We start from the raw sequence: 21,666 nt of genomic DNA, 5'->3' as shown, positions 1-21,666 counted from the left end.
TTTCATCGCCTTAATAGCAGCAGATAGCAGTGGCCCTGTCTGGTCTCGTCCTGGGAAGTGGCAGGAAATTCTAGGCCTCCTACCCTCTTTCACACACCACTGCACACACCAATTACCACAATTCATTTTGTGAATTGTATTTCTGCCTTTGATAAAGCTGCTACCGTTGTTCATGGTATCTCTTCTTCTGCCTGTTCCCCTCTCTCCTTCTCCTTCTCCTTCTTGCCTTATGCTGATCAGCTTCCGAGGTGGCTTGGATGTTACTAGAGGTCAAACAGGATCCGAGTCTATCTACACACATTTCCGGGGCAAAGAGATCATGTTCCATGTCTCTACGATGTTGCCCTTCACAGAGGGAGATGCCCAACAGGTACCGTGGGGACCTATGGAGGACACAATATTGAATAAGCCTCTAGAGTGATGGCAACGGACAGGTAGCTACTTTAGGGTTGATGTGACAAAGGGAAGGTTGTTGGAGCAAGTTGTGATTGGAAAGAAGAGGCCATAATCTGGTCTGGGGTTTGCTTGGTGTGGCGATCACACAGGGCCCCCGGACGTTTGACGGTCTATTGACCCTGTGCCACCACTGTAATTGCGTTCTTCGCTGCCACCAACCCGTTTCTCATGGGTACACACGGAGTCCAGTCAGTTGGTAACATTAACAAATAATCAAGTTTATTTTATAGGCATGAACAAGCTTATGGTTTCAGTTAATTTTTCTTGGCAGTTTCTTAATCTTAGTTCCTTAACTGTCTTATTCGTTCCTAACAACTTCAAACTGATTATCCCAACTAACTATCTATCTGACTCCACCTAACAATTGCTCTCACTCTCTCACCACACAACTCAACCAACCCACAGACTATTCTCCCTCCTCCTCCTTCAACTCCCAACTCTCAACTGACTTTCACACAACTCCAACTCTCACTCTAACTCCTCCTATCAGTTTCCACTGGCCAATCACATCACACCCATTTTTAACCCTTTCCTTATGACCCACCTAGGAGGCAAGCGCCACACTTGGGTTGACAGTTTAAATGGATTGGAGTTTAAGATTGGGGTGGGTGCTGTGGACTTGAGTGGCCAAGCTGGGCAGCTTGCATTGGGAAGCCCAATTCCCCTCTTAACATGTTCCCTTGTGTGTTCCCTTCCAGCTTCAGCGGAAGCGCCACATTGGGAACGATATCGTGGCCATTGTCTTCCAGGACGAAAATACTCCCTTTGTCCCCGACATGATTGCGTCAAACTTCCTGCATTCCTATGTGGTCGTGCAGCTCCACCACAGCGCCCTGGGGGAGACTCTCTACAAGGTAAGTCCACTCGGTCAATACTCTGCTACTTTCACGATGAGTGCAAGAGAGTTCTTCTGCAAGGGTAGCAAACCTCTAGGCTCCTCTAGCTGGCCCTTGGGAATCTCCCCAAGCCACACCCCCTTCCCAGCCACACCTCTCACTGGCCATTCTTTGCACCTTCCTTGAGTGCTAATGCTTCTTGCTTGCCTCATTGGTGGATAGAGGTAAAGGAAAAGGTAAAGGGACCCCTGACCATTAGGTCCAGTCGTGACCGCTTTATTGGCCGAGGGAGCCGGCGTACAGTTTCTGGGTCATGTGGCAAGCATGACTAAGCCGCTTCTGGCGAACAAAAGCAGCACACGGAAACGCCGTTTACCTTCCCGCCGGAGTGGTACCTATTTATCTACTTGCACTTTGACGTGCTTTTGAACTGCTAGGTTGGCAGGAGCTGGGGCCGAGCAACAGGAGCTCACCCCGTTGCGGGGATTCGAACCGCTGACCTTCTGATCGGCAAGTCCTAGGCTCTGTGGTTTAACCCACAGCACCACCCACTGCCCCCTAGGTGGATAGAGAGGGGTGTCTAAATGTGCCTAGAAACTAGCCTACTGTACACAGGTAAAAAATAACAGTTGTTGCTGCTTTAGCCACTAGCCCTGCTATCTGACCGCCCCAACATGTGGCCCATGGAAGGTTGTGCAGAAAGGAATATATCTCTTGGGCTGAAAAGGGTTTCCCATCCCTCCTGTATTGCACTACGGCACTTTAAATCTTAGCCCACTTCTTTTTTTCTTTTAACTTTGCATTGGTTCTCTAATCCTTGGCTACAGTGGGGCGAAATTGTGGAGCACTAGCCAGTCTCTTGCCAGTAACTCTTTTATTTACTTACTTATTTTAGCGGAATTTACTCACTGGTTAATCAAAAACCTCAAAGTGGTTTACTTTTCTTCCAGCCGGAAGAGAACAGGAGTCAAGGTGAAATTTCACCTGATCACGTCTTAAGTCTTAAAACATGCAGAGCTGAGGCTCCAGTCCTTTGTTGCTCTATTGTTCTGTGTACTTTTTCTGATAAGGAGTTGTGTCATTCTCAGAAGTGTGTGCATTTCCCTCTCTTATCCATGTGTAAGTACACATGAACCTTGGTGTACACAAGTGACACTCCTGGTAGCAATGACTCCTACTGGTGATCAAGGGTCCAAGCAGCACAATGACTTGGGAAAGTCAACTAAAGCAACCCAGATAATGACAAGCATTTTAGCTTAACTTCAGTGCTATATTGGCAACCTGGACAAATACTCGAATAAATAACAGGAGGGGGTGTTAAGGTGATGTCACGGACTGGCTTGACGGCAGAGGCACTGGCTGGGGAAACCCCAAGGGAAGAAGGTTCAGAGCCAGGAGATTGATGATGGGATGGCGATGAGTGGTCAGAGAGATCAGACTAGGAGGAGGTGTTGGAAGCTGAAGAGGTAACAGGGTTTAGTGAGCAGGAAGAGGCTGGGGCAGAGAGCAGTCCAGAAGCAGAGGCAGGAGAGGAGGGGGCCCAAGAAGCAGAGACGAGGCAGGCTGCTGAAGAAGTACTTTGCAAGAGAAACAGGGCACATATGCAGTTCTTGCTTCAGGTCACCTACTCTTAATTTGCCACTTTAAAGCAGACTGAGGTCACATCCATACCATACCCTTAAATCACATGGCTTCCTCCAAATAACCCTGGAGCAAATATTTTATATCATGTAGACGTATTCCTAAACCAAATATACTGGGATTAAGTTATGGAAGGAATAAAATAAAAAAATAACCCAGGTTATGACCTTCTAAGAAACGCACTAGTAATATTATTCAGTTAGCTTAAGGATAGAGTCGAAGAAGAAGATTTGGAAATGGTTGGGGTTTGTTCTTTGTTTTTTTGCTAATTGCAGCAAGAATGATACTATGCCCAAACTAGAAAAGTGCTTGCTGTCCCTCTATAGATCACTGGCTAACTAAAATCCAGGACATGGCAAGAATGGTTAAGCTAACAAATCTGATTTGTTAGAGAAGGAAGACACCATGAAAATATGTTTGTAAATAAATTGAGTTTATTTATCCAATATTATGATAAAGAAGGTGCAGGAGCCAGCCAATCCGTATCTATTGTTGAGGGGAAATTAAACAAATAAGAACACAGCAGGAAAATATAGCAATTAGTTTTTATGTGATATTTATTTGTAAAATAATGCAAGTGTTTAATGTATTGGAAATATAGGAAAGGTAGTTAAGTATAACAGACTGTTGGTAATGGAAATAGCTTTTATGCATTTTGATAGTCGAAAAAGGAAGAATACTATGAATGCAATGATTATATGCACCTGGAATATAATGTACAAATGTGCATTTATTTGCATTTTTGCAATGTTATAAAAGGTTTTGCAATGTTTCATCAGACAGCAGTTTAAAACTGACAATGTTTTAATATTATCCTAAGGCTGTAGACGAGCACAGACCCTGCGCAGTGGTCATTCTGTCTGTACTCTAAAACCACTCTGTCCCTTCTGATGGTTGCAGGTTTCTGTTACAGCCCGTGATGACGTCCCTTTCTTTGGGCCTTCTCTGCCAAATCCAGCAATATTCAAAAAGGTTTGTGTGCAGCCAGAAAAACAAATAAAGGCTTACAGGGCAGTGGAATTCTGGTAATGTTTCCTACATTACGATCTATTTATATGAACCGTTTTCTGTGCAACTACCTAGGGCTGGAAAAGCCCCAAACTTGTGACAGCCTGGGCTCTAAAATATTGTAGCACCTATGAACCTGGGATCCATTTTTCCAGCTCAACTTGTGTTCTTAGATGTGGCTCTAGCATTCCCAATATTGCCACTGTTATCATTTAATATGTTCAGAAGCACCTAAAATAGATGCTGCCAGTTTCAGCGTAAGCACCTTCTAGTATCAGTATTCATCAGCTAAGAGGATTAATATGTATTTTCAGAAAAAATTGTAGTACAGCATCGTCTACTTTTTCTTTATAAATAGGAAATGAGGCGTTGCCTCTTTAAATGAATCCATATGTAATAGATTTCCCTGCCTGTCAAAAGCTAAAGCACCATAAGGAAAGATAGCCTTCATTTCCTATATGTCTACATACTGTAAAGGATTTTCTTTTCCTTGGGGACTGGGAGGGCATTTAGGAAATCATGAGTTTTTAGTCCCACATGTCCCACGTGGTTAATTTGAATGTATTCTTCATCTCTACAGTGCCTCTATTGAGGTGAATAGAGGAATATTCTTGTATCTGTGTTTGTTCCTGTACTTAGGTATCAACATGCAATCTAAGTATTAGCTTGCAAAGAAGTATCCTAGAACCTTCATCACTGTCCTTTGTGGCACCAAAACAGTTCTGGATATATCTATAAGAAAGGGTCTTGTAAGACTTAAATACTGTGAGTGAGCATTCTCCTCCTTCTGACAGGGCACAGAGTTCCGTGAATTTCTTCTGGCAAAGCTTATAAATGCGGAGCACAGCTGCTACCATGCTGAGAAATTTGCTAAGCTAGAGGTGAGTCGGTTTACTTTTATTTGCATTCATGTATCTTAAAGAGCAAAGATTGATATGAGTACCAGGAAGCAACATATTGGTGATCAATGACAGGATGTGAAATGAAATGCAGGTTCAACAATAAATTGTTGTTGATTAGTCATTTAGTCGTGTGCGACTCTTCATGACCCCATGGACCAGAGCACGCCAGGCACTCCTGTCTTCCACTGCCTCCCGCAGTTTGGTCAAACTCAGCTGGTAGCTTCGACAACACTGTCCAACCATCTCATCCTCTGCCGTCCCCTTCTCCTTGTGCCCTCAATCTTTCCCAACATCAGGGTCTTTTCCAGTCTTCTCTTCTCATGAAGTATTGGAGCCTCAGCTTCAGGATCTGTCCTTCCAGTGAGCACTCAGAGCTGATTTCCTTAAGAATGGATAGGTTTGATCTTCTTGCAGTCCATGGGACTCTCAAGAGTCTCCTCCAGCACCATAATTCAAAAGCATCAATTCTTCGGCAATCAGCCTTCTTTATGGTCCAGCTCTCACTTCCATACATCACTACTGGGAAAACCATACCTTTAACTATACGGACCTTTGTTGGCAAGGTGATGTCTAAATCCAACCTAGGACTTTCTACACTGCAGCTGTTGCATGGGGAGGGGAAGGGTAATTCCTCCTGGTGACTTTAAACTCAAAATTACACTTTTAATAGGAACTGAAACTCCTACAATAGAATGAAAAGCACACTATGTAAGTGTGACAATCACATTCTAGCCACCCTGGGTCACCTTGGGGGAGACCTGGCCACAACAGAGTGTACTCCTCTCTTGTACCCTCCCATTCCCTATTTAAGGTACTCAGTGCCACCAGATAAGAGATTAACTATTTACCAGGCTGCCCTTATCAAACAGCCTCCAAAAGTTCCCTGGGGTCTCTGAACCCCCCTTAGGTAGCTGATGTTAAATATTCCCTTAGGAGCAAAATCAAATTAAAATTGGTTAATCACATCTACTTAGAATCATAGAATTTTAGAGCTGGAAGGGACCCTGAGGGTCATCTAGTCCAACGACTTGCAATGCAGGAATCTCTTTTTGCCCAACGTGGGGCTTGAACCCACAGCCCTGAGATTGAGTCTCATGCTTTAATGTGAGTCCATAGAGCTATTGAAGCTCTATGATCCAGCTGATTATGTAACTTACCCACATACAGAGCTGCTTTATTTTCTGTCACTCAGCCTGATCTTTCTTCCTTTCTGATTAAGCGTGCACCCTTCCCAGTTTCTATTCTATTTGTTTTTTGAAACGTGTTCTCTTTCTCTGCTTCTGGAGCAGGATCGTACCCGCAGTGCCCTCCTGGAGAGCCTTTATGAGGAGTTGCAGATTCGTAGCCGCAGTATGATGGGCTTGGCCTCTGGCGACGACGACAAAATGGAGAATGGGGGTGGTGGCTTCTTTGAGAATTTCAAGGTGAGAGAGGGAATAGGTGATGCTTAGTATCTCTCTTCCGGTGTAATTTTGCATTTTCCCATTTCATGCTGCTCTGGTGAATATTGTAATAATACTTTGCATTTTGTCCATTGGAGGTATTTCACATACATTACCTTAGTCATCCCCACAACTGCTCTGAGAGGTAGGTTTTTTGCATTATCTCTGTATTTTAGATCTTGCCAGCGGGGTGCAGGTGGCTTAGGGATGGTAGCTTACCAAAAGAAGGAATTTCCTAGCTCTTAGATTAGTCTCTTAGCCACCATCCTACGCAGCTGTCAATATTTGCTTTTCAGAGAACAGATGCCAGCAGGCTACCTGCAGAGGAGGGGAAATCAGCCACAGGTTTGGGGCAGGGCAGATTGGGACTGCAGTTGGTGCCTTGTAAACTGGCCACCTTGCTGCTCAACAGTATACCTCACTAAGCTGGCTGAGGTGGTCTGTAATGTGGTGTTGCGTAACCTCAGTACATTGCTTCTGGGATAATTCGGTGTCCATACTAAGGACAAGGCCTTGATTTAGGCTTTACCTCACGGTATGATGGGTGGTGGTACTCTAGATGTTGTGGGGGCAGGGTTGAATTAACCCCATTGTAATGCTCAGACCAAGGGACGCAGGTGGCGCTGTGGGTTAAACCACAGAGCCTAGGACTTGCCGATCAGAAGGTCGGCAGTTCGAATCCCCGTGACGGGGTGAGCTCCCGTTGCTCGGTCCCAGCTCCTGCCAACCTAGCAGTTCAAAAGCACGTCAAAGTGCAAGTAGATAAATAGGTGCCACTCCGGCGGGAAGGTAAACGGCGTTTCCATGTGCTGCTCTGGTTCGCCAGAAGTGGCTTAATCATGCTGGCCACATGACCTGGAAGCTGTACGCCGCCTCCCTCGGCCAATAAAGCGAGATGAGTGCCGCAACCCCAGAGTCGGCCACGACTGGACCTGATGGTCAGGGGTCCCTTTACCTTTAATGGTCAGACCATTATCTGGCAAAGTTGGGTCTTGTAGTGTCATTCCCTCTCTGCCATTAGGATGGTCTACCCCCAGAGACATATGGAATCCAAGGGGTTCTGGAATGCTTGGGGGGATTTTTCAGAAGCCAAGGTTGGCGGTCCTGTTGAGCTTCAGTGTTGCTGTGGAATAGTGAGATGCATTGAGCAGGTGACGCAATTACTCCTGAGTTCATTTTCCAAAATTGTGGAGCCTGGAGAGCTCACTGGGTTTCTATGGCTCTCCAAGCCATGAAACAGGATAAATGAAGTCTAGAGTACAATGGCATACAATCCAATGCAAAGTCGGTCAGAGGTGGGCTAGAGCACATAGTTGTGCCTACTGCAAAGAAGACTTAATTTGCTTACCCCATCACACCTTTGAGTAGCTAGCCAGCAGAGATGTGCTAAGGGGGCTGCCAACCCCTGTCACTGGGAATAGAGTTCCAGCTGTGACATATTTGCCAGCGGCTTTGAGAATAAAATCACCAGCTGTTGAGCTGAATGCTACCATTGTTACAGAGCTGGGTGAGGTGTCCAACACAACATCTTGCCCAATCTTGTGGGATCAGCTGATGAGGTTTGAGGACGTGGGCAAGGTGTTTGCAGTGGTTTGTCCCACATGTGTGCTCAACATCTGGCCATCATGACTCATCTGAAGTACCTGAGCTCCTGGAGGAGGCAGTGATGCAGCAGCTCCTGAAGAAGCCCTGCTTGAACCCCGAGGAACTTTGATGACGATGGACCAGCCACTAATATTGGACTACCACCCGATCCCTTTTTGGGATAAGGTGCTTGAGAGGGTCATCCAGCTGCAGACACCATTGGAAGGAACTGGTTATCTTGACCCATTTCAGTCTGGGTTTAGGTCCAGTTTGAGGACAGAATGGCCTTAAGCATCCTGATGGATGCGCTTCTTCAGGAGAGGGACAGGGAGAGTGCAACTTTGCTGCTTTTGCTTGATCTCTCAGCAGCTTTTGATGCCATTGACCACAGTATCCTCTCTTACCTTTTCTGCGAGTTGGTGGTTCTGCTCATATCTACAGTGCCAGGTCCAAAGAATAGTGTTGGAGCCGGCATAGGCAAACTCGGCCCTCCAGATATTTTGGGACTACAACTCCCATCATCCCTAGCTAACAGCACCAGTGGTCAGGGATGATGGGAGTTGTAGTCCCAAAACATCTGGAGGGCCGAGTTTGCCTATGCCTGTGTTGGAGGATTAAATGTCTGCCCCCTGGTGGTTGTGCTTTGGGTTGCCATAGGCTAGGGACAACGTGTGTGTGGCTTTTATGAGAGAGCTCTTCAGGAGTTTGTGGGTTAGGTTAGCAGAAGCAAGTTCTGTCCACTTGGAAACAATACCTTGTCTGCCTGAGTCCTGTAGGAAGCCGGGCGTTTCTGAGTTCATGCCTGTTCCTTCCGCTTCCTTCCACCCAGCCCACCAACATCCTATAGTGCTCTTCATGATGTCCTTTTGTGTGTCTGTGAACGTGTCTGTCTCCCTGTTGCCCTTCTCTCCAGCGGGTGATCCGGGGCCGTAGCCAGAGCCTGGATACCATGGGCATAGCCATGAGGAAGCAGCACCAACAGCAGCAGCAGCAGCCATCAACTCCACCCAATCGCCCAGCTACTGCTGGCCTTGCCCTCAACCAGAGTGTCGCCGAAGGCACCAAGGCTATTGCTGCGGTAAGGTATTGGGGAGGTGGCGTCATGGAGTGGAGACCAGCATGTACTCAGTCCTTTGCCACTATCCCCTACTACTGTGAACCCGCTGCTCTTCAACATTATCTGTCTCCAGCTATTAATGTCTCCTTGTCTTGGTCGTGTTTTGTGGCTATTTTCTGTTGGGCTTCCCGCCACCCCATCTCTCTATGTTCATTTCCCTATCCTGTTCCTCTGAGACCCGATTCTATTCATTTGCCGATTCTGACTCTGAAAACAGTTTGAGGAACAGGGAAAGCATTTAGGGAGAATCTGAATAAATTGTGCTATTGGTTTTTTTAATTGCTGAGCACTGCCTTGATGTTTTATGTGAGTGGGCGGAATATAAAAACTTTTACAGAGGAATAAAAGATGCTGATGATACCCTCAGAAATTTCACGTAGACATTTCACGTTTGGTCTTGGGGACAAGATGAATCCCTTTGGGACCCTTTAGCATCGATGCTGAGCAGTAGTTCTCCTGCAGCAGTTGTGGCATCAGTCCCCAAGGCAGGAATGGGACCCCCAAAACCCTATGCCACAGATTCCTAACACAGAACAGGTTATCCATAAGGGGTACAATGTTCAGTGATTCCAAAAGCTACTGAGAGACCCAGGAGAATTAGTGAAGTTGCGTTCCTGGCATTCCTCTCTCGGTACTGGTTATCCTTTGGAGTGACAAGGGTGGTTTATGTGCCAAAAACAGGCCTGAAACTAGACTGAATTTTAATTTTGAGGGAACTAAAAAAGATTCCATAAGAGCCCGCTTATAGAACCTCTCCCACCACCTTGTTGATGGCTGGAGAGGTTTAGGACAGTGTGTTTGTTGGGTAGAGCATACAGTGGTGCCTCGCAAGACGAAAATAATCCGTTCCGCGAGTCTCTTCGTCTAGCGGTTTTTTCGTCTTGCGAAGCAACCCGCTTAGCGGGTTAGCGCTATTAAAGGCTTAGCGGCTATTAAAGGCTTAGCGGCTATTAAAGGATTAGCGGATTAGCGGCTAAAAGGCTATTAGCGGCTTAGCGGCTTAGTAAAAGGGGGGGAAAGCGAAAAAAAATCGGAACACTTGCAAGACGTTTTCGTCTTGCAAAGCAAGCCCATAGGGAAAATCGTCTTGTGAAGCAGCTCAAAAACAGAAAACCCTTTCGTCTAGCGGGTTTTCCGTCTTGCGAGGCATTCGTCTTGCGGGGCACCACTGTACTGCTGACCTTACTTAGGATTGTTCTACCCAAGTATGCTCACCTCCTGACTACGGACCACTTGGTGGGAATCTGCAGCAAGTTAGTTTTGCCTGCCAAGACTTGACTGTTCAGTGACGGACTGCATGGCAGGGTGAGATGAAGCGGTGTCTGGAATGAAAGAACTAAAAGTGTTGCATTAGTGGCTCTTCCTTTGCTTGGCATTAATGTTACCAGTGCATTGGTGCTTTTCTAGTTCAGGACATCCTCTGATTGTCTAAGTGAGCATTCAGTCTTTTGCACAGGCACGGAAGGCACATGATGAGAAGGCCGTTTTCGAGAGTCTGGAGTTGCAATTATAGTGTGGAAAGCATGCTTATGTGAATTTTCATTCTCAAGAGAGTGCTCAAGGTGAGACCAGCACAGCCACCAGAGATGCTGTAGACTGAACCTGGGACCTTCTGCATTCAAAGCATATGTTCTGCTATCCCTGAGCCATACATGCCCAACTCCCCTGGTGATAAGAAGCATGGCGCAGAGTGAATTCCTTCTGTGTTGAGGTTCCTCTGGCATGACTGGAAGAAGTTGGCAAAGTCGATATCTAAGTAGATGTGGCTTACATGTTAAGCCTGCACGGTTCCAAAATTCTCAGTCGGATGTGAGTGCATTGTATGGTTTGGAGCAAGCAATTTAGTGTTTAATCCAGTGGTGGGATCCCATCAATCCCAGCCAGTGTAGCGCAATGGTGTGGAATGGTGGGACTTGTAGACTAGAGCATCTGGAAAGCCACAGGTTCCCCAGCCCAGGTTTAATCGGCTAATTTGGCAGCACTCTAAATATGGCACTTCAGAAAGCTGTATTTGTGATGAAGCTTTTCATTTCTTCTTTTCCCTGATCACTGCCGGGGATTTAGCAGGTTTTCCAAGCACTGGATAGAACTCAAGTATCACACTGTGATGAATGCACAAGCCTTCCCCCCCCCCCATGTGCTGTTATGGGGGCTCTCACAACCCCTCAAGCCAGTTTTGGGGGCATTCAGGAAGGGATGGAAGCCCCATTGCGCAAGCAGAAGTCCTTGTGCAAGGCTCCTTTAGGTGAATCCATCCTTCCATGTCCGGAGAAGCCAGGAAAGGCATTGTCTCCTTTGGGTAATTCTGCAGGGAAAAGGTGATACCCACCATCTGCTGGAAGTAGGAAAAATGCCAAACAAATGTAAGGAAAAGGGGCGCTCTCTACTCCCCCCCTCCCCAGCTTTACTTTTTCTCCCTTCCTTTTTGGGCTAAGCTAGATATTGGAGTAAACATACAGCTAGTGCTGGAAACTGCCTTTAGATGTTTAATCCCTGCTCCAGCCCCTGGCACATACTTTGGCATCCCTGGTAGAAGCTGCATCCCACATTGCCCTGCCCCTGCTCCAGATCTTCAGCTGCTAATTATGTAGGGAGGAAAACTCTTCTGGGACAGAGGGAGAAGATGTGATGGGTTCCATTTTGGGTAGCAGGTGCACATTTACTGTAATGTCTAGCTTAGCCCTCTGGGGCTGTACATGGCTTTACCTTGTGCTTTCCCGAGTCTTTATTTCCCCCTGTTGCTCTTTCATACATGCATTTCTGTCTACCGATCTTTCCATTTCTCCCTCCCTCTCCCTCTCTCTCGCTCTCTCATATGTGTGTCGCTCTTTCTCTCTCTTGGCTGTTTGTCCAACTTTGACAGCTCCCACATCATGCCTGGGCACCTTGTGACTCTCTGGACAGGCTGAAACTGTTAGCATGGGGTAGCAATGCAAGGACAGGCTCTGGAGCCCAGTCTTCCACCTTCCACCTTCCCTCTAGCTCTTACCTTTTCTGCATCCTCCTCTTCCTCTGTCTCTCTTTTTTTCCTACTGTCCTTTCCTCCCCTCTAGTCCTTTGCCCTACCTGGGAGAAGCCCGTCACGCAACCGAGGTAGCCGCTTCAATGGGCGACGCAGTAGTGCAATTGGCATTGAGAACATCCAGGAGGAGAAAAGGTACGGACTGGGCTATAGGGACTTGGAGGACTAGAGGGAGAGGGATGGCTAGGGATGGTGGAGAAATTCGGTTTGCATCTATAGGCTAGCTTACCTAATCAGCACTTTCCTTAACAATAGGCAGACCAAACCACAGCTTCCCTTAAAATTTGCGCACCTCTGGACTTTGCAATGAAGTTCTCCAGTCCAAGTAGTGTGCACAAAAATACACAGCCTGAGGGGCTAAAGTGTGCGTATGAATGCATGAGTGAAAAGAACGTGCAAAAATGCTTTATATTAGGGGAAATTGCTTTGCAGAAAATGTGTATATTAGGGGAATTTTGCTGTAAAATTCTGGTGCATTTTCATAATTCCATTAAAATTTCATAAAATTCTGGTGCATTTCCATAAAATTCCATTGAAATTCCATTTACATACAAACTGGTTTTTCAACAACAAATAATCACAAACTGATGTGGAATTGTGGGGAACCGAAATTACGGTGTGTGTGTGTGATGAAATTGAAGCCTAAATGGAGACACTGGATAAGACTCAAGGGAAGAGTGGCAGAGAGGAGGGACCACGTGCCTTGAGCCATAGGCACATATCAAAGACAAAGGATTGTTTGGAAGAGAGGTGAAGGTGGTATTATTGAGGCATCCTTCCCAGTGCTGTCTGCACCCATTTTGTTTACCTCATTGCTTCATCGGATTTGGTGAAAACCACCAAAAGGACGATAGTCATGCTCCAGTACAGGCAGAAGTTCAGGTACAAATCTCATTAAAGTCCAATGGAAGAGGTAGTGACAGTGGTTTAACCTTAGCCGCCGTCAGTTCATGCACTCAGAACAAAGAGTATTTTATGTGTGTATTGCTCTGTCTCTCTATAAAAAATAAAAATCCCACAACTTCAGTTTTGCCAAAGGACCATTGATTGGGAGGAAGGACAGAACCCAACCTTGCCCTGCCCCTTACAAATTGTCTGCTGCTGAGTCCCATCCCCACAAGTCTCACCCTCCTTGGTGGTACACTTAGGCCATCATGGAAGCTAGAGCAACAATTGAAACCACTTATTAAACACTTATTAGCATAATTTGTGATTCAGCTGCTGACAATGACTGAAGTCTACTTCAGTGTTTCCCAACCTTTTTTGGGCAAAGGCACACTTGTTTCATGAAAAAAATCTCGAGGCACACCACCATTACAGCCCCGTGACGTCAGCGCGCAGCGTCACGCCGGGAGGGACATGAATTGCTAGCAAATTACATAATCACCTCCTTGAGGGCTGGCTCATCTTCTCCGAAGGCAGAACCCCATTAATTAACAGCACAGACTCACACCATAGCCAAGATGAGGGGGGAAAACCTCAGTCATGCACAGTCATGCACATGTGGGGGCTAAATGAGGACGAAGACCGGGCAGAGAGCAGGGTTCAAATCACCCCACCTGGCCAGGACAATCCCTGGGTGCTCCCTTGGGCCACTCGCCTGACCCACCTCGCAGGGCTGTTGTTGCGAGGATAACACGGGGAGAACCACGCGCGCCCCCGGGAGCTCCTTGGAGGAGAAAGCGGGCGATGAATGCAATGCACAAAATATATGAGAGGCGACCAGGTTTTGCAGGTGAGGGGCCCCCGCCAGCCTCCGCTTCCAACACCCGGCGCAACGACGCCGAAGTTTCCCCCCGGGCTCGGCTCGGGGAGCAGCGCTGCTCCCCCCCGGCTCCCCTTCGCCCTCCCGGCTCTCTCTGCCGCCCACTGGGGACCCCCCACACCTGCCAAGTCCGGAGCGCCGGTGGAAGTTGCATGCATGCATGCAGGGCGCCGCGTTGCCATTGCATTGCACTGCACTCCATGCAACGCCTGCACGCATGCATTGCCTTGCACGCCCGCCAAGGGGTCTCCCCGCGGTCCAATGCGTCCCCTCCGGCGCGGATGCAGCATTGCAAAAATAAAAAACCCCCGACGCAGCCCTATCTGGGGGGCAGCCTCCGCCTCCGCGGGGATCCCCGGGCTCCATCCTGCCGCCCGATCTCCGCGGGGGCGCAGGCAGGCTGCGCGGGGTCTGCGCGGTAGAGCCCCTGCCCGCCCTGCCGCCCATTCCATGGCTGGGAGAAGAGCGCTTCAAACAAAACGCCCGGCCCGCCAGGCCACGCTGGGAAACATAGTTTGCGCACCCCGCGCGGGCGCGGAGCCCAAGGGCGAGGGGACTACGGATCCCGGCAGCCCCCGCGCTGGGGACGGAGGGGGAGAGGCCGGGTGCAGGGATGGAGGGACGGGTGGGCGAGCGAGTGAGTGGCAGCCGCCAAGCCTTGGCCGAGAGCCAGGAAGGGCCTCCCCGGAGGAGGAGGAGGGAGGCACAGAGCGGGAGGGAGGGAGGGAACCCCAGGGGTCATCTAGTGACGGCGCCCCAATCGAAAATTTGACTTTTTTAAAAAAAAATCTTTTCAAATTTTTTAATTTTTCCCGCGGCACACCAGGCAACATCTCGCGGCACACTAGTGTGCCGCGGAACAGTGGTTGGGAAACACTGGTCTACTTAACAGTGCAATCTCCATATCTACTCAGAAGTGAGTCCCATTCACTTGTGGGTTAGGGTTATTTACTCCCCAGGTAAGTGTGTGTCCCTCCTCCCCGGTTTAGCAAATACCTTCTGTGCCGCCCCCTTTATCCTGCTGCTCCAGTAAAATTTGACAGGATCATTAAAGCTAAAAGAAGCAAATGCTGTCAGGAGATGCCCCCATGTGTCTTGGGCGGGCAAGGTCTCCTCCGTTTGCTGTCTGTCTGGTCCAAATCTGGTTCAAAGATAAGGAATCAGAAAAAAAGGGGACCAGGAGCCGTGAAGTTGCCCAGTGATAGCAGCACTTAGACATTCTCCTGATGTTTCCCCATAATGGTGAGATTGTATTGCAATTCTATTTAAATTTCAGCAATTATTTCTAAATTTGCAACTTATACATGTGAATTACCATCTGTAGATTTGTTCTCATTTTTTTGCAGCGTATAACTAGCCACCCTACTCTTAAGTCATATGCAGAATGACATGGCGATTCCTTATTCTGGAGGCTGCAAAGTACAGTTGGAGCTGCCATCCTCTCCCAAGACTTTTTCCCTTTAAAGCTCCTGTCCTCAAAATGAGCAGAGCTAAAATATTGAAAGTGAAATCTGATGTGTCCTGCATATTAGTCAAACCTGTGCTATATATGTAGATAGGAGAAGGGACCAACCTACTTTCTTGCAAATTTGAGTACACACAGCCTGTATCCCTGCTTAAATCCTTCTTTTCATGATTAGAGTGCATTTCAGTTGGAAAGAGAATTCTAAGTGAGCTAAACCTAAAAACTGTTGTTTCTGCCAATCAAGATTCTACATCACGCAGTATCATGGGTCTAAAATGTATATAAAATACATTTTAGTTTTGACCTGTTAAATTGGCCTGTTCACCATAATTGAGATTTGGGCTAAGAATGGGAAAGCCCCATGAACCAATGGAAACAATAGTGAATGAATTATGTACTGTTTATATATATATAGATAGATAGTTCAATGTGCTGTTTGCTACAGAGAAAGGCAGGAGGCCTCGCAGGTCACTGGTTAGACTTTTGGGAAAGGGTCAGTTTCCATTCTCATGACCTTTGGAGGAATTCATTCTGTCCCCATATGGGCTGAAGGAGAATTTAAGAGTCTTAAAGAAATGAAGCCACTGGATTTCATGCAAGGACATTTGGCTCCATGTTGTAAATGTTTTTGTTCCCTTTCCTCCAAAGCAAAGACATTGCTGAAAGGATACAGAAAGTGTTGGAGAGCCCAGGGCCCTTCTTTGACCTCAAGTCGGACGGCTCTTCCAGTCCCAGCTCCCCAGAATTCCCCAACAGGAAGAACAAGTGAGTTGAGAACAAAAGAACGCTGGGAAGCCTTGTGTAAAGTGGGGGGGGGGGAGGGAACCTCCATCCTGCCATGTTATATTAACAGGAAAGAGAGGGTGATTGAGCCAATGTACCATAATAAGAGTAGTGGACTAGGACTTTGGAAACCAGGGTTCAAACCCCCATTTGGCTATGAGGCTCACTGGATGACTTTGGGCCAACTGCTGTCCCTCAGCCTAAGCTTCGTTTTTAAATGTGTGTATTGAGCTCTAATGAACTAGAGGACCTGAGCAAGTCTGGGCAGGCTTTTAAGACTTCTCACAAAGTGAGGCTTTTGTCACAGAGGCTTATGAACTGTAATGCTGGGCTGGTGGCCCTTGAGATTTATGAGAGTGGTGATTTGGGGCTTGTGTGTTCCTCCAGCAGAACGCTCTCCGGTCAGACATCAGGGTATTGCGTGATGCAGCCCTTGTCCCGTTCCTCATCCAACGTGAGCAGCTGTTGCAGCGGAGTGAGAGAAAACGAGACGTCGGAGGAGGAGGAGAACGAGGCGGTCAGTGTGGGGGTCTTGGAAATCCCCTTTCCACTCAAGTAGTCCTCCTGTCCCAGCTGAGCAGCTGCAGCATCCTCTAAGGCCCGTTCCCCATTTCTCTTGTGCAGGAGTTGATGTGTTCCCTTGAAGGTCCCCAAAAGCAGGAGTCCCTGACTCAGAGCGCGTGGTTAGACGATAGCGTCTGCACACCCAGCAGTACCAGCTCACCAGGTAAAAACCAAACGAGTTCTTGCAGGTTCTAGGACAAGACTTGTTTGGGTGAACTAATGTGTCACCGTTGCATTATCATTGCTGCTGCAAAGCCATCCCACATTGCACTGACAGCAAGTAGATGGGAACTTTCCCATGTTGATGTCCCTCATGGAGGAAGGATGATAGCACAAGAAGGACTCCTGTACCTATTTGCATGAGAAGGACGTGGCTACAATTTTCCAAGTGAACCAAAGATTCACTATCCTTTTGAAAAAAACCCAGTTCTGACCAAGAAGCAGGAATCATTTGAGAATGACGGCTGTCTTTCCTTGCAGCTGGAAAGCAGTATCACACTTTCAGCTGCTGAAGAACTACCTGGTTTCTTTACAATATGCTAAAGCAAATCAAATACATCCTCTTTTCTTTCTCTTGATTCTACTACCTCCTGACACATCCTAGAGAGGTGGGCTCTGGCTAAAGGCATGAATAAAATGCAGCATCGACCAATGACCCAATGTGGTACATTCCTTTCTTACAGGGACCAGCCACATGCTTCTGGCAGTTTGAAGGCAATATGCCTCTCCTACTGGTGTTCTCCAACAACTGGTGTTTAGGGATACAATGGCTTTGCATCTGGAAGTTTCATTTAGCCCTCGTGACCAAGAACCATTAATGGACATGTTCTCCATTTCGAAACCACTTAAGGGCTGATGATGATACCTTTAAAATGTGCTACCACATTTGAACATATTTAAGTGTTGTTTGGTGGTTTATTCATTTTTTTAAAGCAGCATGGGGAGACCCCAATTTGGATCAGGACTCATAAAAGGCACATTCTTTTCCCCTGAACATTATTCAGGGTGGGTTACATTATAATCATGCCATGAAAAACCAGGAAAACAGGTATAATGGTTTAGGCAATTATAAAAACAAGTAAAACAATTCTAAACAAAAGCAGTGGATAATAGGTTGAATATTATGCTTGAAATTTATGTTCTAAGGCTAGGAGGGCTGAAAATGTAGAACAGTGTCTACTGAATATCTCTACAATGGTAAAACAGGGGCAACAATTTACCAGGGACAGGTATCGGAAAATGGCTGATGTCCCAAGCAAATTAGCAGTACTGTAGCATCCTGTATATAGTTGGCAGGAGCCTGAGTAAGAAAAAAGATGGGTCTGGTGCACCAGAAATAGCTTGATTTAACCTTTCTAAATAAAATGCTTAATTCCTTTCAGTAACTCAGCTGCTCCCTCCAAGCAGTGCTGCAGGCTCCATGGAGAAGGGGAAAGGCAGCAAAGTGGATGCTCATCGTTACAGTCCAGTATGTTCTTCTACTTTTCTTTTCCCCATGAGATTAAGGAGGCAGGGAGGTGATTTCATGGGTTCTTCGTATACTGGAAAGCAGGGGGGGGGGTAAAGGGAAGAATGCTAAAGAAACTGCCACTTCCTTGTTCCACAGGCCTCCATTTTGTGCTGTGTGTGATGTCATCGCTGGAGGGGTGTCTCAGTGCATGCTGGGTAATTCTCAGGTAATCCACACCCTAGGGAGCCTCGGTGCCCTAGGGTAAGGGGACAAGGGCATGTGGGCAAAAGGTGATGGAAAGGAAGAGGGCTCTCTTGGTCACCCTCCGCATTCCCTGATGGGAAAACAGGAGGCTGACTTTGTGGGTCTCCCCAGACACACAGGCGGCTCCTGTGTCTTCTCTTCCCAAACCCCTCACACCAATCTGAACTTCTTTCCCAAGACAACTGCTCTGTGCCCCCATCACAAACACACCTCCGCTGCATCTAGCAGGGTCTGCAAGTTTCTTGGCGAATTCCCCAAGATTCTTGTTTCCCACAATGCCCTTTCCCCCCAGCCCCATCCATCTCTCTGTGTTACTGCAGCTTTTTTTATTTTTTTGCGCTCAGTCATCTCTGCTCACTGGCTAGCTTTGTGCTTCTGTCAATCTGTTTCCTGCCTCTGTCATCGATGGGGAGGTGCATCCTTCATTAGTTTGTCTTCAAGAAAGGGGGAGGGACTCCCAAGGACTCTGGAAGCTTTTCAAGGTAATCAGATGCCTTTTCCAGGGGGCGAGTTACTTTCCCCCCGAATGGTACCTAATCGGACACAATTATATTCTGCCCAGGCTTGTTTCTGTGCAAACAGAACTCATTGGATGGTTACTAGTGCCCCACAGCTTTGGTCGCCACAGGAGGTACCAGTGGCGTAGCGTGGGTTGTCAGCACCCGGGGCAAGGCAAGTAATTTGCGCCCCCTAACCTGTGGATTTGCGCCCCCTTACCCGTGGATTTGCGCCCCCTAACCCGTGGATTTGGGCCCCCTAACCCGTGGATTTGCGCCCCCTAACCCTAACCCCCAGATGTTGCGCCCGGTGCAGCCGGCCCCCCCCCTGCACCCCCCACGCTACGCCACTGGGAGGTACCATAAGAAGCAAAAAACTCAGAATTGCACTGGTCTGATTCATATACCAATTTGTAGCTTTGTTCAGATCCAGTAAAGGCAACCCAATTAACTTGGCTCAATTTGTCACACAGGGGACGTGTCGGAGCATGCTTGCAAATTGTCCCAGTGGGACTTGGAAATACGTTGCGTTGAAATGCTTTTCACCTAATCAGCCTGGCGGATCTGAATATTGCCCTCTCAGCTGCATCCATATTATATTATGAGATTGCTTTTCATGGCTTAAGGGAAATAAAAAAAAATCCGTAAAGCTTCCCATGAGATTTTGCTCATCCCTGGTTGTGTGTCTCCATATATGAACCTGGGTTCTTTATGGAGATTGCTGGTAAAAGACAGGCCACCTGGTTCCCCAGCTGCTGTGCTGCCTGGTATAGTACCACTCCGCCTCTGGTCTTGGGAATGTACTTGCCCTTCGTTAGCATTCACAGATGGAACTGCTTCAATTTGTTAAGCTGTACCAAAGACTGAAGTGTAGGAAGAACGAAGCTGCTTTGGGGTCCCGTGATCACATCTGTCCCTTGAATCTACTCAGCTGTTATCAACTTCCCTGTCTGTGCTTGCAGGATTTGATGCCAAAGTGAGACCTCAACAGCAGCTCACCCAGATGTCCGGAGGAGTTGAATGCTGGACTCCCCAAGAACGCCTGACCTGACCTTTCTGCTTCATTCAGTGACAGCTGCACCACAGGCAGTAAGGAAACCAACCACAAAAGTCCAAATCGTGGCATTCGCTCACCCACATGTGTCATTCTAGTTCAGCAACCTCAGGAGATCAGAAAGTCAAGAGGGGGGAACAGGGGTCTCCTGCCATAGTTTCAGAAACAAACAAGAGGAGAGAGATCTTTCTGTCTGTCCTCATAACTGCTAAAATTTAAAAACCCAAGATGTGCCCCCACAGGGCCTTCTTTGGAAGGCTGTGTTTGTACCCATTCTTCTGAGCACAGGCTTTATAAAACTAAGGAATGAAAGCCCTTATCACTCTAAGGATGGCACCTGGTATGTAAGAGCACCTCAACTGCTTTATGCAGCGTAGGTATCTTGTGCCAAAGTGCACAGGTGTCTGATAGTGGGAGGGGTTTGTGTTCATCTCATCCTTCATGGGATTCAACAGGTCTTTGTTTGGTATCTCACTGTACAACAGTCCCTCCAACCACTCCATTCTCCCTTAAGTCTCTGTGCCATCAAGAACCTATAAATGTGAATTTGTGACCCTTGCTCCATGCTTGTTGTGTCTGTGGTGTCTGGGCTTGCAATAAAAGACTACTGTGACCAATATACTCTTACCTTTGTTGTGGTTTCTTAAGTGTTCCTGTCAAGAACTATTTGGGGTTAAAATAAGGGGTCTGGCCTGTACCACATTATCTTCTCGTGCCTTATTTTAGCAAAGACGAACAGGTAAAAACACTGTGTGACCTTAAGACAGGTCCACCCCACTGAAAGTGTGAGGCATGAGATCAGTTTCAATTCTTTGGTCTTGGGATGAAGTGCTACACACACTTTTGTCTGTTCTTTGATACACAGTGACACTGATCTCAGCATCCAGATACAGGAGGAGTTCTTGTTAGTAAGCAAAGGTTGCAAATTGGGAGGAAACACATCCACCCAAAACCTGTGTGACCTGAAATCAGGGTGATTTCTTGTTCTTGTTTGTTTGTGAAGCACAACACCACAGCGATTCAGCTGTGGCACTCAAGCAGAGGATGTTCACCAAGCACAGAAGAAATCAGTTCCTGCAACTCACTGCTCTACTTGTAATAAGGCTCACTGTAGATGCTTTTCCCGGGAGAAGAGGGCCTTCAATGCTGGAAATGCAACAGCACTTCTTTCCCTTCTCCACCCAAGTCTCTCACGTATCCTAATCTATGTATATTTATCTTGTCTTGTTTAATTAAAGTACAGAGGTACCTCAGGTTACATATGCTTCAGGTTACACACGCTTCAGGTTACACACTCCACTAACCCAGAAATAGTGCTTCAGGTTAAGAACTTTGCTTCAGGATGAGAACAGAAATTGTGCTCTGGCGGCACGGCAGCAGCAGCAGGCCCCATTAGCTAAAGTGGTGCTTCAAGTTAAGAACAGTTTCAGGTTAAGAACGGACCTCCGGAACGAATTAAGTACTTAACCCGAGGTACCACTGTACCAAACAGTTGTTTCAAGTTGTGTCTGAATGATATTAAGATTCACTGATGGTGTGCGCACGTAGCGTATGAAAAAGGTTCTCAACTCCTGGCATTTCTTATTGGTAGTGGAGGTCGTGACAGGCCCTCTGATACTCCAAGAGTTGTTGGCAGTCAGAGTAGACACTACCAGACTACAGAGATGTAGTGCGTGTCAGTTTCCGATGTTTGTAACACATCTGAATTTCAGAAAAGAATCAAATGTTGCTATTATGCAACACTTCTGGGAATGGCGCAGGGGAGCTGTGCTGTTGTCCACAGCACTTTGAAGCCCTCTAATGACCAAGTTGGACA

The 21,666-nt window shown here is 47.2% G+C and overlaps 1 protein-coding gene across 13 annotated transcripts in view; it reads left to right on the top strand.

The window, feature by feature from the left end:
- Positions 1 to 20,467, top strand: part of LOC310696204 (rap1 GTPase-activating protein 1-like) — a 49,942-nt gene extending 29,475 nt beyond the window's left edge. For 2 of the 13 annotated variants that reach the window (XM_083481416.1, XM_083481418.1), the window contains exons 12-24: positions 241 to 370; positions 1,155 to 1,310; positions 3,834 to 3,905; positions 4,736 to 4,822; positions 6,133 to 6,267; positions 8,783 to 8,947; positions 12,040 to 12,143; positions 15,887 to 16,003; positions 16,412 to 16,538; positions 16,646 to 16,748; positions 17,968 to 18,053; positions 18,192 to 18,261; positions 19,759 to 20,467. In XM_083481416.1, coding sequence (XP_083337542.1) covers positions 241 to 370; positions 1,155 to 1,310; positions 3,834 to 3,905; positions 4,736 to 4,822; positions 6,133 to 6,267; positions 8,783 to 8,947; positions 12,040 to 12,143; positions 15,887 to 16,003; positions 16,412 to 16,538; positions 16,646 to 16,748; positions 17,968 to 18,053; positions 18,192 to 18,215 — 1,306 coding nt within the window. In that variant the 3' untranslated portion in view covers positions 18,216 to 18,261; positions 19,759 to 20,467. Of the gene's footprint in view, positions 1 to 240; positions 371 to 1,154; positions 1,311 to 3,833; positions 3,906 to 4,735; positions 4,823 to 6,132; positions 6,268 to 8,782; positions 8,948 to 12,039; positions 12,144 to 15,886; positions 16,004 to 16,408; positions 16,539 to 16,645; positions 16,749 to 17,967; positions 18,937 to 19,153 lie in introns of all 13 variants that reach the window. The other 11 variants (XM_083481415.1, XM_083481417.1, XR_014520480.1 and 8 more) reach the window with 9 other exon arrangements.
- Positions 20,468 to 21,666: the final 1,199 nt, after the last annotated feature.

Source organism: Podarcis liolepis (genome assembly GCF_965112155.1).
Source record: "Podarcis liolepis genome assembly, chromosome: 17".
NCBI lineage: Eukaryota > Metazoa > Chordata > Lepidosauria > Squamata > Lacertidae > Podarcis > Podarcis liolepis.
Note: the sequence above shows the minus strand (reverse complement) of the source record. Positions and strands in the feature narration are given on the sequence as shown.